Source organism: Acartia tonsa, chromosome 4, assembly GCF_053477335.1.
Source record: "Acartia tonsa isolate MP-2025a chromosome 4, ASM5347733v1, whole genome shotgun sequence".
NCBI classification, from domain to species: Eukaryota; Metazoa; Arthropoda; class Copepoda; order Calanoida; family Acartiidae; genus Acartia; species Acartia tonsa.
This window is the reverse complement of record NC_137263.1, coordinates 44589380-44607733: the sequence shown is the minus strand read 5'-3', so window position 1 is coordinate 44607733 and position 18354 is coordinate 44589380. Positions and strand designations below refer to the sequence as shown.

The 18354-nt window shown below is 42.7% G+C and overlaps 1 protein-coding gene across 1 annotated transcript; it reads right to left on the bottom strand.

The window, feature by feature from the left end:
* Positions 1 to 1115: 1115 nt before the first annotated feature.
* Positions 1116 to 18252, bottom strand: LOC145315488 (aldo-keto reductase family 1 member B1-like). The gene is made up of 9 exons (XM_080155470.1): positions 18244 to 18252; positions 16802 to 16931; positions 16407 to 16487; positions 15743 to 15851; positions 15084 to 15213; positions 14351 to 14473; positions 14137 to 14241; positions 10340 to 10476; positions 1116 to 1318 (listed from the first exon to the last, which is right to left on the bottom strand). The coding sequence occupies exons 1-9, from the start codon at positions 18250 to 18252 to the stop codon at positions 1276 to 1278; spliced, it is 867 nt and encodes a 288-aa protein (XP_080011596.1). The 3' UTR covers positions 1116 to 1275.
* Positions 18253 to 18354: the final 102 nt, after the last annotated feature.

The following is an 18354-nucleotide window of genomic DNA, read 5'->3' as shown; positions in this document are numbered from 1 at the left end:
AAAGGCACATAGCATTGACAAACACAAATATATTTTTCAAGATAAATGTCGTGCAATCAAGAGTTGGTTGTCTGAAGGGTGTTACTTCAATGCATACAGAAAGAAGTGTTAAAAATTGCCAACTAATTTAATAAGTGTCAATATAATAAGTCTTTACAAAGGCATGATTTTGTTTATTGTGAATTTGGGAGATTATATAAATCGTAATATTTTCCATAATTTTTTTTGCACTGTTTTATACGAAGTATTTTAGTTTAAAGTTCATTGTTGATATTGTGAAATGATTCTAATTGGAAGAGATTAAATGCTTTTAGACAAGATATCATTATAATTTTGTGATGCTCCCTAGGTAGTGAATGGTGTTCTATAGATTCCCCAAAACATGTTTTATAAATGACAAATATTTTATATATAGTAGATCTCTATGGTCAAATTGACCACAAAAAAAAACTCTAGCAGAAACCTTTGTTTATTTTTTGTTATTTATGTTCTTTCTAATGATACGAGCAATGAAATTTAACGACAAAAAGTTGAAAAAAAAACTAGAGATAAGAGGAGGAAACGAAATTCAAATATAGAAAACCTGTTATTTTTTTGTAATTGAACAGTAATACTTAAAATATTATTATTAATGAATTTTATTCGCTTAAAAATTATTCTTAACAAATTGATCCAAAAAATTTAAAATAAGTTTACATAAATGCAATTAGTGTATAATAAATCATTAACAATTTTAGACTTTATATAGAAGGAACAGAAAAGGTTGCATTTTTGCAAAATAATATTTTTTTGCGACAGTAGAAATCAAAACAAAAATCTTCTTAACCATTAACATATTAAGGGGGGGGGGGGAAGTTTTGACACATTTGCGTAAACCTGGTACCTAGGCTTTATCTTTGGACTGAGAGGATAGGTTATTAAATATAAAACCATTCTTATATGATGAATTTCACGAAGTTTTAAGATTTTTTGGGTAGACCTCCAGGTTCCGGAGCTGCAGGCCTCCAGGTTTACGCAAATGTGTCACCCCCCCCCCCCCCTTATTTAACCTATTTTAAAACTTAGTAAAGTTAATGTGATAAAATTGAAATTGTTTGGAAATTTGAATAACCTGCTTTAGATATTGATGTCAATTTATTAAAGAAAAACAACGTTGAAATGTCATACAGGTCGCCAATTGAAAAGTAGTTTTTATCATAATATTAAAGGTATATTATTTATTTGCTGTGGTTGTATCACTGTTCCATGTTTCCTGTCCTGTTCCAGTTTATCCAGTTACTTAGCTCCAGCTGTGGATCCAACTCCAGGCTTACCCAACCTGAAAACAATATTTGGGTATAGTCCCTTTCGTGGCAACGCCTCTTAAGGGGCGATACGTCGTTTTTTCACAGTAGCTTTTATTAGGTTAGGTGATTGCCCTGCAGGGTTAGAGCCCCCTGCATGGGCTGGAAATAGGAGAAAAGCCACTTATGAGGCGTTGCCAAGAAAGGTACTATACCCCAATATTTCAATCAATTAATATAGTACAACATCATGAAATCTATCATATTTTAAGAGAAACGTCCTAAAATACAGTCAACCAATCTAAAGTATATTAAAATTAATTAGGTTGAATCCAGAGATCTTTAGGTATAAGACAATGAACGATAAAAAGAATGAGACAACCGACCTTATCGGACCTTGGGCATTAGTATAATTCACAGCCTCAACTACTTGGTAAATAGTAATATCTACTTCAAATCTAAGTACCTAACCAATGTAGTTTTAGCTTCTACGAAGGATAATCTTAATTCTTTTTTTATTTATCTGAAAGATTTTTAGAAATTTTCTTCTCCTTTCTTTAGTATCCAGTATATAAAGTATGAACTAGTTTTAACCAATAAAAATTTATAGTATTGATATTACATATATAAAATTAAGCCCTAAATATTACAAGAATTGAGGGATATAAACGTAATGAAAAAATCTGTTTATAAGATATTATAAATTACATTCTTAGAACTTAAGGTCTATTGTCTAAGTAAATCTCACCCATTCACAATGTAAACTTTAAACAGGTGGGTGTTCCTACCCGCCAAGGCCCTACATTATTTGAAGTTTTTGTTTATTTAATGGGAGAAAAATCAAAGTAACCACTTACAAAATGGCCTTAAACCTGTCCAAGACCAATAAACAGCTTTTCAGATGTATCTGTCTAGTAGTTCCCAAGATCTTAGAGGTCACACAAAACTAGACATCAATCTACTATAATCTAAAGATAAACTATCCCTTAAATTCCTGTTAAAAATATTTGCAAAGCATAACCTTTAAAATTTTAATTTGTAAACACTCGCTAGACACTGTCATATACATTATATGTACCATGCACAGGGTGATCAACAAATATTTCATTTTTATGATCTTAATATATAAATATAGGTAAGCAAACGGGCGGTAGTTAGGGGGCTGTACCCTTCCTAGGTATTTTTTTCAGGGAAGATATAAACAAAACTCTCTAACCTCCCCTAAAAATCTCCAGGAGAGGGGTATGAACCCATGAAGTATTCATTTAGAGAGAGGAGGGGTTCTTAACATTTTGTGCACACCCGTGTAAATAATATGTGGTATTCGGCAACCGTGAGCCATGCCTATGGCACCCCTGACCGGGGTTCGGGGAAGGGCCAACGGCCCTCCCCCGAGTCCTGGGGAAGGGGTCTGTCGACCCCCTCCCTATGCCTAAAATTAATGATTGAATCTGTCAAGTTTTATTATGGTTAACTGTATTGTTAATTCCCCCACCCTTTCCAGGGATGGGGGATCATTATTGCCCAAACTGACCAATGTATATGTATTATAATGCTTTTATGTTATGATTATTTATTCCTATCTGTGTAGTTATTGTTTGTTGTATATAGCTTTAGTACCCTTTAGACCTTCAATAAAGTGACAACTGAAATAGATGTTGATTATTATCTAGTGAATGCTAGAGAAGCGTAGCTTCTCTATAGTAAGGTGTCCACGTCTGTCACACTGCCGTAATCTAATTGAACTCCGGTGTCTGCCATTTATCCTCGGCAGATACCACAACTTTTGGTGTCAGCTGTGAGATTACGGCAAACCACAAGTGTAGAGCAGACGCGCAGCTGAGGCTAAGGTACTCCCAGCAGTGAAACTGGCAAAACTGACACAAGCAACCTGAATTACCCACCCTGGATAGCAAGGTCTAACTCTGCATCCGGCAGTTGTGGAAGTGAAACAGCGAAACTTGACGAAGAACCGCGAGAAGCGCCGACATCTAACGGAGAATTAAGCGCTCAAAGGGCTGAAACAGGCCTGCGGACCGGCTGAAACAAGCCAAATAAGTGCAAACGGCTGAAAATAGGCCAACCTTACTGCAAGAGATAGCAGGATCCGAACCAGTGGCGCTAGCAGGACGGGACATTCCCTGCCGCCATCAGCCGGATTTGGATCAGCGGCGCTAGCAGGACGGGACATTCCCTGCCGCCGATAGGCTGAAACATGCCACATAGCTGCGAGCTGCGAGCCAACATACGAGTGTAGTGCACCAAAGCAGAGAAAACTACGTCAACTCCAAGTATCCTGAGAGGCTACAACGCAGCCACCCATCTAGAAAAAACAGATATTATATCACATTGCAGGGATTACCACCCTGGTGTGATGGTTAAACAATAGATTTATGAGCAAAGATTGGCAAACAATTTGTTGTGTTGTGATAAAACTAAAAATAGAACAGGCTTGGATTTACTGTGTATTGTGATAACAACTAAAAATAGAACAGGGTTGGTAAACAAATCTGTTATGTAATTGTGATAAGGACAAAAATAGAAGCTAGATGTAATATAACAAATGCCCTGATACACAATCTAATCACCTCAAGCCTACAGCACAACAACAATACACCCCTTATTTCAGAGGAAAGGGAGGGGCCCACTCTCCACTGAAGGAAATACAATCAAGGTGACATAACAGATAAGCCTAGGATTAAGGAGAAGGGGCACCATTACTTCATCATACAGTTACCTCAAACCCACAGCACTCCCCCCTTCCTCACAGGGGGAACGGACGGATTTACCCCCGTCCCCTCACGCGCTTCCCCCTTCCTACCCACACTAGACTAAGTCCGCCCACGGTGTGGAGCTAGTGGCCGGGAACACAGAGCGCCATTTACGGGTAGCGCAACGGAGTGCGGAAATATCATCAAATTCAATGGACAAAGCGGACCAATGAGAGAGCGAGTTGAGGGATAAGTGCGCGTTTTACCTGTGTGCGCGGATTTGACGGTGCGTAAGCGCGTTGCAAGGACAGGAGATTTCACGCACACACACACACACCGGAGCGGAGCTACTCCATAGCATCTAACAGAGGTATTTTTAGAAAATAAAGAATTACAAGCTTCCTCCTCCTATCTATAGTGTGATAAAGGAAAACCAAATCAGTTCCTGACAGCAGTTCAGACCCTCAACACCTATCTACCCCTACCAGCCTACTCTACAACCTCAGAATCCAACTAGTGATAAGTACAGCTAAGTTATATCTTGTAACTAAACTACCAACCTAGTGATAAAAACAGTGTTGGCTGTTAGGCTAGAAAGCCTCAAGTGACAAACTATTTATCCTATTGCCTTATAACTTTGTGTCCCGCCGTTGAACCGTTGACCCGATGGAACAGCCGCAAGCGCCAGGAGGCGACCAAGCCCCAGGATGGCTCCAGGATGACCCTCAGCCGGCTCCAGCCGAGTACCGCAAGCTGATGCTGAGTAACCTGCCGGAGTATAGAGGACCGCCCAAGCAGTCCTGGAGTTCACACATCCGCAGACTCGAGATGTCATGGGCGGCTTACCGCGTGCCGCCCCATGACTCCCTCAACCGCCGCAATGCCCTTTTACTGTCACTGGTAGGGCAAGCGGCGGAAATGGCTTCTCATCTGTTTGGCGAGGCAGGCCAAGCCTTGACCTACGAACAGGTCAAGGCCGAGTGTGAAATGTTATTTCGTCCCGCTTTTGAATCCCAGACGCTTAAACAAGCGTTTAGGGATTACAAGCAACACTCGACAGAACCGATACAAGCATACATATCAACCAAGTGTGCCTTGTATAGGGACGCCTACAGCCATGAGGATCTCGAGTTGTTAGTGGACGAATTAAATCGTGGCATTCGTAACGCTAATGTGAAACGTGAGATGATGAGTCATGAGATCACGAGTGTACCTGAGTACACTCGTAGAGCCATGTTCACCGTCACCATGATTACCAAGCAGCTGAAGGAGGGTGTGTGCCTAGTGGACTCTACCGACGGGCTCACAGGATCGGCCAGCATCCAGTTGCCCCAATATGACGAGTCGGAGCCAATGGAGATTGGCGCCTTGGCTCCGGGTCTCCACCAGATGGGGAAGGTCGCTCCAGATGACAAGGTTCCTGGTCGCTGTTTCCGCTGCCAGGGGAGAGGCCACCGAGCTCGAGACTGCCCGACGCCTATGGAAGTCAGCCTAGAGGAGAGACGCACCCAGCCACGCCGTGACCGTTCTGCCAAGTGCGAGCGTTGCCACTATACCGGCCACACGGCGGCCGAGTGCAGAGCTGACTGGGACCAGGTAGCCAGCCGCAGGCGCACCGCAGACAAGGGTGCCCCTCCAGGAAAGCCCAGCAGAGTGGCCCATATGGAAGGGAGCGCGCCCCCAGCACCACCGCAGCAAGCAGCCGCCCCCAAAGCCGCGGACCGAGCCGACGGGATGCCGCAGTTTGGGACCGTTCCAGCTAGGATCAACGTACTGGGCGGCGCGGCTGAACCCAACCGGGTTGGCCTGGGCTTCAGTCTCAACCACCTGGGGCCGGAGTTGGTGCAACCCTACAACATCGCCGAGCCAGAAGTTCTGAGGCCCCAGCCTTTTAGCCTCAACATGATGGGGCCTGCTCGACCGAGCCTACCCAGCAAGAGTGGAGGGGCGCTACCCAGCGTCCCTGAGACGGTGTACGGGGAGGCCCTGGCGGCCGCTGAACGAGAGAGGCAGGAGGCGCTAGCCAGCGCATCAGCATCGATGTATGGGGCGCCACCCGGCGCCGCCACCTGTGATGACTGGGGGGTGCTATCCAGCGCCTCCCACCTGGTGCCTGGGGCGACAACCGTCGCCGCCACCGAGATACCTGGATCCTGGAACGAGCCAGCCTCCAACCTGGTGCCTGGGGCGACAACCGTCGCCGCCACCGAGAGACCTGGATCCTGGAACGAGCCAGCAGTCCCAGAGGAAGGGGTGACACCCGTCACCCCCAGCCAGCCAGCGCCACCAGCCTGCAGGGAGAGCCCAACTACACGCCATCCAGCGCCCCCTGCCATCCGAAGGAACCCAGCTGCCCAGCACTCCCAGTCGAGCCAGGATAAGTTAAATTTGACAAATGTGTTGTATCCAAACCATTGTAAAACCCCAGCCTTGCCTGTGCCCCCTGCACCAGAGGCTGGGGAGATTGAAATTTGGGGATATAAGGACTTGCCTGTGCCACATGCACCTGAGTTCCTAGGGCAGGGGAGGGACGTGAGTCAGGGCGAGCCTGTGCCACACGCACTTCAGCCCCATGCCACTGGGCATGCCATGGACAAGGGAAGGGACCACTTAGGGCTAGGGGAGCCGACACCCAGGCAAGCGCAGTCGCCTGCCAGTCTGTCATTGGGGAGGGTATCGGGGTGCCCCGGCCACACAAGGATAACGCTCAATGGAAACTTGTATCTAGCCAGGAGCAGCCCAGCCGTGTCCAGCCCAGAGAAGCAGCCGTGACCCGAGCCGAAGATCCCCAGCCGCGTGCGCGAGGTAGATGGCTGCCTGGAAGCTTCTCACACTGGTGGATGGTCCTGTGGGGACTACTGCTGGCAGCCGTGTGGCCTACAACCAGCTACGTCCTGGTGGGATGGGACTGTGCCAACCCCACCCACGTCACAGCCTACAATAAAGAAAAGATGTGCAACACGGAACCTCTACACCAGGAGGTGCCCCTGGGCCATGAAGTACACGTCCTGCAGCAAGTCAAGGTTAGGGAAACAACAGGATACAGTTGTCAGCTCACTGTGTCCCAGTGGACATTCAGGTGTGGGGTATGGGGTCACCTCAAGGTGACCTCGGTCCCCACCCTCATGAGGCCAACTAAGATAGATCCAGAAACGTGCCGAGACCTGGCCAGGAACCGAGTCTACACGCTGCCAGGCAAGACCCAGCCACTGACGTTTCAGCTGAACCATCCCCTGTTCTTCACCCTCGATATGGTGGGCGCCCTCGTCAACAGCCCCGAGGGGGTGGGTTGTGAGGGGGAGGACGTCCACTTCGAGGGCCAGCTGTACTGCAATGAATTAGTGCTCCAGGAGCGACGGCTGCTGGTCAAGGAAGAGACCTACGTAGTAGAGGATGGACGGGTGGAGTCCCAATCTGACCACCTGACCTTGGAATGTCCCCATTCAGAGCTGTCTTGCATCACTGGGGAAGCAACCTACGTGTGGGACCACCTGGGAAGAGATTGCCCCTTGAGGCTGATCCGCAGCCTCCAGCCTAGCCTAGTGATGGATGCGTTCCTGGTTGACCATCAAGCCCAGTTTTTCATCAACATGACCAACCCCACCTCAATAGTGAACTGCGACTTTGAGGCCCATGCCACCAACCACCCAGCGTTGTTTGTGGCAGCTGACCCAGCCGCGGCAGCGCTGCCCAGAGTATCGGCCAGGGATGTTGATGTCCCCCTGCAGGCCCAGATACATGCAGGTTATATTGGATTTACTCTGGAGACACGCATGAAAAGCACAGCAGCAGAAGAAGTAGCGGCCAACTGCTGGAAGCTCCAGCAACTAGACCCGGCCCACCCGGTGCGTGTCCAGGGGAGCACGTTCTCGGTGCTGAGGGGAGATGTCCTGCTCCAGCTTACCTGCCAACGCAACAAATATGTTGTCCGTGAACACAAGGAGTGTTGGGACAAAGTGCCAGTAGAGCCCACAGGGTTTGTAGACGCCGTGACACAAGTGTATAGCGGCCACGCCACCAAGATTCCCTGCTCCTCCACATACCCCCTGACTGTGCACGCGGAGGAAGGCTGGATAGAGTTAACCCCCGCTCCTAAGAAGAGGCCACCCCCGCTGGATACGCCTAAGCAGCTGCTGACAGAACCCTTGGATGACTTCAGTTCAGGGGGCTTGTATTCGCAGGCTGAGTTGAACGACTGGCAGCAACTGCTGGCATTCCCAGCATATAAAAGCGCCATGCTGACCGGCCTGTCCTATGGCTCATGCGTTCAGCAAGGTAGCTGTTCGGCCACAGGTGACCATGGGATAGTGTCCTACAACATCGACTGACTGGCGGAGGAAGGAGAGGCCGCCCTGGATGTCTGGGCTGGGTTCAGACAAGCTATTCACGAGTGGGGAGATGGCGCAGCCATACTGTGCTTGCTGTTGTTAATCCTCAAACTGCTGGGGGACCTGACCATCATTTCCCTGGCAGCAGCACAAGGAGGTGTACGGGCAGCCATGAATGCGATGTCACAAGTGTTCCTGTACCATCCAACTTTGTACAGGAAGGCCTTGGCCAGAGCCCGGCTCACCCATGCCAAGTCCCGGGACTTTTCAGTAGACTGGGATGCCATTCCCATCGGCCGGGAAGCAGCCGAGGAAATGGTGTCCATGCAATCAGCCGATAGCGGGCATGACCGCCCAGGCAGGCCAGGACCGCCCTCTGGAAGACCCCGCGGCCCCTCGGGAGGTCAGGCTGCCGCCCAGACGGTCAACTTGGCAGCCAGTGCCCCAGCCGCTGCCAACAACAACCAGAATGCCCCACTGCTGACTGTCCCAGCAACAACTGTGCCACCCGCCAACCTGACACCTGCCGGCGCTGAACTACGTGTCCAACCAAAGCCAGCCTCTGCCTTCTATCCCACGTTGGGAGCCCATCAGCCCTGAGAAACACTCACCACTAGGATTCCATTGAATCATTATCATTTTGTATATATCTTAGCCCTAAGGAGCGGACCGAAGGCCTCAACCACTGTCGGAAGTCTGGTAGGGAAACCCTCTCCCAGCCTTCCGAGGGGAGAGTTGTGGTATTCGGCAACCGTGAGCCATGCCTATGGCACCCCTGACCGGGGTTCGGGGAAGGGCCAACGGCCCTCCCCCGAGTCCTGGGGAAGGGGTCTGTCGACCCCCTCCCTATGCCTAAAATTAATGATTGAATCTGTCAAGTTTTATTATGGTTAACTGTATTGTTAATTCCCCCACCCTTTCCAGGGATGGGGGATCATTATTGCCCAAACTGACCAATGTATATGTATTATAATGCTTTTATGTTATGATTATTTATTCCTATCTGTGTAGTTATTGTTTGTTGTATATAGCTTTAGTACCCTTTAGACCTTCAATAAAGTGACAACTGAAATAGATGTTGATTATTATCTAGTGAATGCTAGAGAAGCGTAGCTTCTCTATAGTAAGGTGTCCACGTCTGTCACACTGCCGTAATCTAATTGAACTCCGGTGTCTGCCATTTATCCTCGGCGGATACCACAAATACACTGTCCCCCCTCTCTTCCATAATATCATGGTATAATCTATAAATTTTGTTTCAGGGATTATTTTTATTGTCCATTGAAAGATTAAAATTTTAAATTTTTGTTAGAATCCAATTGAATGGGGCACCCTGTATGTATGTTATAGCTTTCTGATTTTTATGTCACCAGCACGAAGTATCAATATCTTAGGCAATAATAGATATAAACTTTTTTGGCTTCTAGATTTGTCCTTTTCATAAATAGGAGTTCATTTTTAAAATACTTTTTTTTTATATGACAGCATAAATTAGTAAACTAAATTGTAAAAGATAAAATAAAAATTGTGTTTTGTTTAAGTAATGATTAATTTCATTGACAGAATGTGGTTTCAAATAATCATACTTCCCAAGTTTGTTTATTTAATTTCTCTACAATCCTAAAAATCTGCTGATGTTAGTTCTAAACATCATTTGTCTAATACTAAAATCGTGCTCTTAAACTATATAATTGTCAAAGTTAGATAATATAATGAACTAAAACAGCTATAGTTGCGCAAATTTTCTTCAGATTGAATAACCAACTGAAATATTCATTAATATGGTTATTCCCCTAGAGGCCTCTAGTTTAACTTTTAAGTTTCCCTCAAGGAGTTTTAGGCATAAAGAAACATCCACCCCCCCTCCCCATCTTATTTCAGATTTCTCCAAAAAATAAGGTTGCTATGCCTTATAAAGGAAAACACCCAAAAATTTTCGCTGTAGGGTAGACAGACAAGATAGAAAATAAAGGGCAGCTACGCTTCTCCTAATAATATAGTCTTCGCCTGGACTTACTTATAATCATAGGGGAGACAATCTTTGAATGGATAATCCGGATGCATTGATGTTTCAGCCCACAACAAGTGTCTCCACCCAATGTTCAACTTGTCCATCACGTTCATGTCCTCGCTGCTCAGCTCAAAGTCCCAGATCTAGTATATAACAAGGATGACAACATCCATAAAAGCGATAGGATAAACGAACATTAACACTTGTAGAGTGTGAGAACTGAATAAGCAGATTATAAATGTGTAAAATCTAGACAAAATTGTGATTAAAGGGGGGGGGTTTTTAATGCAACCATCTCGTAATCAGTGATTAAATGGTACTTAGAATTCGAATTTCGATCTGAAATTTTGCATGAGTAATCCTTGGTAGGTCTATTTTCCCTAAATCGAACAAAAAGTTGGAAAAGTAGCGGCTGGCGGCTGGCAGCTCAGCCGTTTAGCCGTTTTTTGACTATTTTCAGGGCAAATTCATCATTAATTACGTAGGAATCAACTTTTAAAAACTTATTTTTGGTTTTATTCATGGTAAATGATAGCAATAACCATTTTTTAAATTTCTAGTACCAGCTGCTAAACGGCTAGAACCGGCTGGGAGCTGCAAAGAGTATGAAGGGTAGATATGGCTTGTGACGTGTCTAGGGGTAGGTTTTTATGGCTGCTGAGCTCAAAAATACTTCCAAAAATAGTGGCCGCCCATTCATATGGCAGCTGGGTAACAGCTGCAGCTCAGCTGGGAGCGGCCAAGAGTAGAATAAGTAGATAAGGCTTGTGACGTGTCTAGGGGTAGGTTTTTATGGGTGCTGAGCTCAAAAATACTACCAAAAATAATGGCAGCCCATCCATATGGCAGCTGGGTAACAGCTGCAGCTCAGCTGGGAGCGGACAAGAGTAGAATGAGTACATAGGGCTTGTGACGTGTCTAGGGGTAGGTTTTTATGGGTGCTGAACTCAAAAATACTACCAAAAATAGTGGCGGCTCATCCATATGGCAGCTGGGTAACAGCTGCAGCTCAGCTGGGAGTGGCCAAGAGTAGAATGAGTACATAGGGCTTGTGACATGTCTAGGGTTAGGTTATTATGGGTGCTGAGCTCAAAAATGCTACCTAAAATAGTGGCAGCCCATTCATATGGCAGCTGGGTAACAGCTGCAGCTCAGCTGTGAGACCAAGAGTAGAATGAGTACATAGGGCGTGTGACGTGTCTAGAGGTAGGTTTTTATGGGTGCTGACCACAAAAATACTACCAAAAATAGTGGCGGCCAATCCATATGGCAGCTGGGTAACAGCTGTAGCTCAGCTGGGAGTGGCCAAGAGTAGAATGAGAAGATAGGGCTTGTGATGTGTCTAGGGGTAGGTTTTAATGAATGCTGAGCTCAAAATTACTACCAAAAATAGTGGTGATCCATCCATATGGTTGCTGGGTAACAGGGGTAGGTCTGAGCTCAAAAATACTACCAAAAATAGTCGCGGCCCATCCATATTGCAGCTTGGCAACAGCTGCAGCTCAGCTGGGAGCAGCCAAGAGTAAAATGAGTACATAGGGCATGTGACGTGTGAAGAATATCACAAAATTTATTATTTCAGTAGAATTAAACTTCTCCCAATTAACATTATAACTTCATTTCATGGACATATTACTAGTAACAGTTTTTTTTATTTCTGGATTTCACTGAAAATTACCAATAACGTCTGAAAACAGTTATCAACAGCCAAAAGTATATGTTGTAAATATAGCATGTAACATTTCTAGGGGTAGGTTTTTAACTTTTTATGGGGGTGTTGAGCTCAAAAACACTACCAATAATAGTTGGGGCCCATCCATATGGCCGCTGGGTAACAGCTACAGCTGAGCAGCAGCCGTTACCTTGATGCCATATGGATGGGCCTTTCTATTTTTGGGGAGTATTAATAAGCTTGGCACCTATAAAAATTTACCCCACACATCACGAGCTTTGTCTTAAACTTTTACCTTTATCTGTTGGTAACTGTTCTCAGCCAATTTCAGCTGTTTAACAACTAAATCAATACTGAAATATTAAATATTTGGTTATCCTTCAATAGTCCCAAAAAGTGCTTATAGCTTAAACAACAGCTTACTGCATAGCTTCAGCTGTTACCCAGCAACCATATGTATGGGCATCCACTATTTTTGGTGTTTTTTTTAGAGCTTAGCACCCATTTAAACCTACCCCTTAACACGTCACAAGCCCTATGTACCCATTTTACCCTTGGCTGCTTCCAGCTGAGCTGCAGCTGTTACAAAGCTGCAATATGGATGGGCCGCCACTATTTTTGGTAGTATTTTTGAGCTCAGACCTACCCCTGTTACCCAGCAACCATATGGATGGACCACCACTATTTATGGTAGTAAATTTGAGCTCAGCATTCATAAAAACCTACCCCTAGACACATCACAAGCCCTATCTTCTCATTCTACCCTTGGCCACTCCCAGCTGAGCTGCAGCTGTTACCCGGCTGCCATATGGATGGGCCGCCTCTATTTTTGGTAGTTTTTTTTGAGCTTAGCTCCCATAAAACCTACCCCTAGACACATCACAATCCCTATCTACTCATTCTACTCTTGGCCGCTCCCAGCTGAGCTGCAGCTGTTACCCAGCTGCCATATGGAAGGCCATTACTAATTTTGGTAGCATTTTTGAGCTCAGCACCCATAAAAACCTACCCCTAGACACGTCACAAGCCCTATGTACTCATCCTATACTTGGCCGCTTTCAGCTGAGCTGCAGCTGTTACCCAGCCGCCAAATGGATGGGCCGCTTAGTATTTTTGAGCTTAGAACCCATAAAAACCTACCCCTAGACACGTCACAAGCCCAATCTACTCATTCTACTCTTGGCCGCTCCCAGCTGAGCTGCAGCTGTTACCCAGCTGCCATATGGATGGGCCGCCACTATTTTTGGTAGTATTTTTGAGCTTAGCACCCATAAAAACCTAACCCTAGACTCGTCACAAGCCCTATCTACTCATTCTACTCTTGGCCGCTCCCAGCTGAGCTGCAGCTGTTACCCAGCTGCCATATGGATAGGCGGCCACTATTTTTTGTAGTATTTTTGAGCTCAGCAGCCATAAAAACCTACCCCTAGACACGTCACAAGCCATATCTACCCTTCATACTCTTGGCAGCTCCCAGCCGTTTTTAGCCGATTCTAGCCGTTTAGCAGCTGGTACTAGAAATTTAAAAAATGGTTATAGCTATCATTTACCATGAATTAAACCCAAAATATGTTTTAAAAAGTTGATTCCTACGTAATTAATGATAAATTTGCCCTGAAAATAGGCAAAAAACGGCTAAACGGCTGAGCTGCCAGCCGCCAGCCGTTATTTTTCCAACTTTTTGTTCGATTTAGGGAAAATAGACCTACCAAGGATTACTCATGAAAAGTTTCAGTTCGAAATTCGAATTCTAAGTGCCATTTAATCACTGATTACGAGATGGTTGCATTAAAAACCCCCCCCTTTGTTTAAATCTATAGGAAAATTCTAACATGTCTAAATTAAAGAAAAGAGCTGACCGTTACGGACGGACTGACTCTAATTATATACAAGCTTCCTAGGGAAAGAAATCATTATGTTATAAGTGCATTTACAACTGACAGACTAAAAAGGATAAAGTCACTGAAGACTTAAAGTGTAGATTCGCACTAACTTTTTCAAAGTCTCCTTCTCTTAATAAAGAACTGCAAATTTAACTTAAACCTAAATTCTAGAATTATTTTGAAGCTTCTAAAAGTGGCATTTAAAGGTTGAGATTAAGACACAGCTTTGAATACGCATTTAGGCATACCTGGAAGTTTTCTTTGATTCTGGAAGGCGTGACAGATTTGCAGACAAAAGCTCCGCCCATTTGCAGATGCCATCTCAGAACAACATTAGCAGTGCTTTTACCATACTAAACATTTTACATTTTTAAGTGCTAAGCAACCCATTTTGGAAAGTATTAAATTAGAAAATTCAAGTCTTTTAATAACAACACAGTTAGACAAAAAGCAAAAAATAACCTTTTCTGCAATTTTAGCAATATCAGGATGACCAAGAACTTCGTAGCCAGCTTTAGGAACACCACTAGTGATACTTCCAGCTACACGCCAGGGTCTATCAGCTGATCCCAGGGCTGAGTACGCCTATAATACATGTTTAGTATGACCTCTAATCAATACTTCCAGCTGCACGCCAGGGACGGTCAGCTGATCCCTGGGCTGAGTACGCCTATAATATATGTTTAGTATGACCCTTAATAATATTTCCAGCTACATGCTTGATCAAAAGACCACCAGTGATCTACAACTGCACTTCGTATATTTACAAACAAAGGTTGCGTGAGAAAAATTTGATAACTTTGAAAATAAATATTTTTCAGTTAGGTAGGTAATAAAGTTCAATTTTGATCAGGAAACTAGTTTTTGATTTTTTTCTAATAAATTGCAGCAACTTTATTTACTTTCAGGCGAGGAACAAGGGAACTGAATACCCGACTCAAGATCTAATGAAAGTCCCAGACTAAGAACCAGTTTTTAAAACTTTTGAAGACTAGAAATAGTGACAGTCCAATGTCCTTTCCATCACAGCTAAATATATAATTAAATATATAACTACTAGCGGATAAGCCCCTACATGCCACTAGGGGCTCTTGAGGAGAAGTTGAGATACCCTCTCTCAAAATATTTGAAAATTTTCTCTGGGCCTATAAGAAGCTTTACTAAAAAGGAGAACTATTGGAATAGAAATTTTTACCTGGAAAACAATGTTATGAGTTCTACAGAAGTCCCTAAGATCCTTCTCATGCAGGTAAGGATGACTCTCATTTTGGAGAACAGCTGGGGTATACTTCTTGGCATTCTTCAACACTTCCTCAACTTGCATCCTTAAATACAAATGATAACTTTTAGAAATGCGAATCTTTAGAAGTTTTATTATCATTATAGGATGTTTGTGCAGAGAGAAAGGGGACAATGGGCTATTTTTTTTTAATTTGTCCCCAAAGTTTTATAACAACGTTTTCTTAATCGTTGGCTACTGAATTTTGATTGGTTATTGGCCATTGTATTGTCCCTTTAGATCCCTTATGTTTGTTAATCTCATTAACCTCTGGACTTGTATGGTTCTCTTTTACAGTGACGCTTCTAATAGGTCCTTTGAAGGTTTATAACTACTTCTCGGTCTGTCGGTAAAGCTACAAAAAATACATTTATGTATATGAGGTCTTTATTATTCTATCTTTTTTCTCTCTCCCTTTTTCATTATTAACACTGAATATCTGCTCAATAACTCACTTTGGTCGTTTATCAATCTAAGATTTGCCATATGGATGTTGCCATCCTTGTTTTATTTATATTTTACTTACATAAGTAGCTTACACTTTAAACTATTGATTTTTAAAATTTTTTACCAACCTGTTAAAATTTGATAGTCCAATAGATTTAGTTAGACCAAGATCAACTAATTCCTCCATGGCTGCCCAGGTCTCAACATAATGAGACTCTAAATCAGCACAGTAATATCCTAGATATAGATTTAGTTAGACCAAGATCAACTAATTTCTCCATGGCAGCCCAGGTCTCAACATAATGAGACTCCAAATCAGCACAGTAATATCCTAGTTATAGATTTAGTTAGACCAAGATCAACTAATTCCTTCATGGTAGCCCAGGTCTCAACATAATGAGAATCCAAATCAGCACAATAATATCCAAAATAATTTATCTTAAATATTTTATCTATGGTATTTTTATGTTATTTCAAATCAATCAATAATCACCAAATCCTTATATGTCTACCTGTATGTGTGTGTAGCGAAGGATCTTGCTAACCGCTGAACCTACATGGTTCTCCTTTAAAGTGGATCTTCTTATAGGTCTAGGGGAGGGAACCAATCAGAGAGAGAGAGAGAGAGAGTAACCCATCCCTCCCTATATATCTCACTCAAAGAAAATTTTTGTATTCTTTTTCTATGACAGTACAAGAGATCAATGGGACACCTATATTAAACAGTAAATTATAGTTCTACTATCAAATACTTTTTGTCTTCCATGTGTCATATCCCTGTGTAAAACCTACCCTCATCGTCCAGAGGAAACATGGTGTTCTTGGAATGATGGGCGGGGAAGCATCCATTTGGTCTCAGGGTCAAGCTTTTTCCTGCAACAAAAATACAAAAACCAATTTTATTTATAATTTGAGTGGGTAGGTACTTAAATAGTTCATAAATTACTAAAAACAAATATTTTTTCAGTTGTTCTGTTTTTAATAAAAGTAATTTTAAAAAATAGAAAATATCAGCAAATGTTCAACCAAAATTTTCATTGCAACCAAATGTTCATTGGATTTTTTTCAAAAACCTATGTGTAAAGATTTCTTTTAAAATGCGTCCCAAATGTTTTAATTTTGTTCATGTTTCAGAGAACTTTTTTTTTACATATTATGGTTGTTTGAGGGATTTTAAAAATATTCACCTGTGCTTGGAACAGCCTGTGGCCAATGGATGACAAAAGAGTCGATATAATCCAGCTGGAGATCCTTCAGGGTTGCCTCCAGGTCAGGTTTCACGTGCTCAGGACGATGGTTAGAGTTCCATAACTTTGCCTAAACACACATATTTTTTTCATGAATATTCTTTAATTAAGAGAAATATACTAATTTCAAATTTGCCCAGAGAAAAAGTGAGCGATCAAAATCATGCTACAAAGACAGAATTTCGAAGAATTGGATTATTCAATTGTCATGTCGTCCAACCCAGGGAGTAAGGGAGGGGACAATGGGCAGTTAATTCAATTTTATAGTTGTGACCCTTTAAGGTTGAAAATCCAGATATTTCCAGATAAAACAAGTATTTGCAATATAGCAACCTTTAGTGGAAATTTTTGACTTTTAGAATTGTTTTTAATTCGAAATGCACCATCCTTAAACTGATGCTTTACGACAAGCCTTTGATTCTAGAGATCAAAACCCTTGTTTACAATTCATTTCCATAATTGTTATTATTTGAACTTCGGAAAATTAAGGAAACATACCATTTTACTTTTACAACATCTTTTACCCAAATTTTTTTATTGTATTTATTAAAAAGCTTAGACATGAAAAAGCCTCTAAATAATTATATTACAAAACTTACTAAAACAATTACCTTCCTACAGAACTTTTAACTCAAGTTATTTCATTTAACGAAATAAAAATGAGATACCTTGCGTCAAAATTTCATACTACATAAATAAAATAGTTGAGAACATAAGTACATCTTAATTTTAAAGATCTTAAGGTTTAAGTAACATATCTTAGGATAACTGGTAGCTGCGCTCCTAGCATCCAGGACAGAAAAATAAAATAACACCATCTTGAGATTTTAATGATAAACAAACCTTGAACAACTCAGGACTTCGTGAATTTTCCCTAAAATTTTGAAATTAATCGGATCATTAATTACAGAAATATTAAGCTAAAGACAAAAAACTTTTGCCTTTACATTAAATCAATTAGAAACATCTAACATGTCTAAAGTAATGAAAAGAGCTAACCGTTACGGACGTACAAATGTGCGGGACCTAATTATAGGAAGGCTTTGCTCATAATAACTAATAATCTTAATATAATTTCTTTCTACAACGCACTAATCGGAATGAATTAACATTAAACAAGAATTAGATATATAAAAAATGTAATGATTCAATTTACAAAATAATTTTCAAAATCAAAATATTCTGTCTGCTTGTTATTGTTTATCTTTTTGTTGGCGCGCTAGTTTGCCGCGAGATTATGCATGATTTTGCGTGACGTCATTCATAATTGGTCCCCAAGATTGGTTAGAAACTGCTAAATTCTTGCATGTTCCCTTTAAGCCAGTCCCCAAAGTCTGAGACTCCTAAAAATTGAATATTCGATCCATTGTCCCCTCCCTTACTCCCTGCATACGACCAGAATCTAGTAATAGGATAGATTCGCTGCTAACAAACTATACAATATACCAGTACTACGCATTGGAAAATGTACACCGAAATCTTGGGTGCCGTAT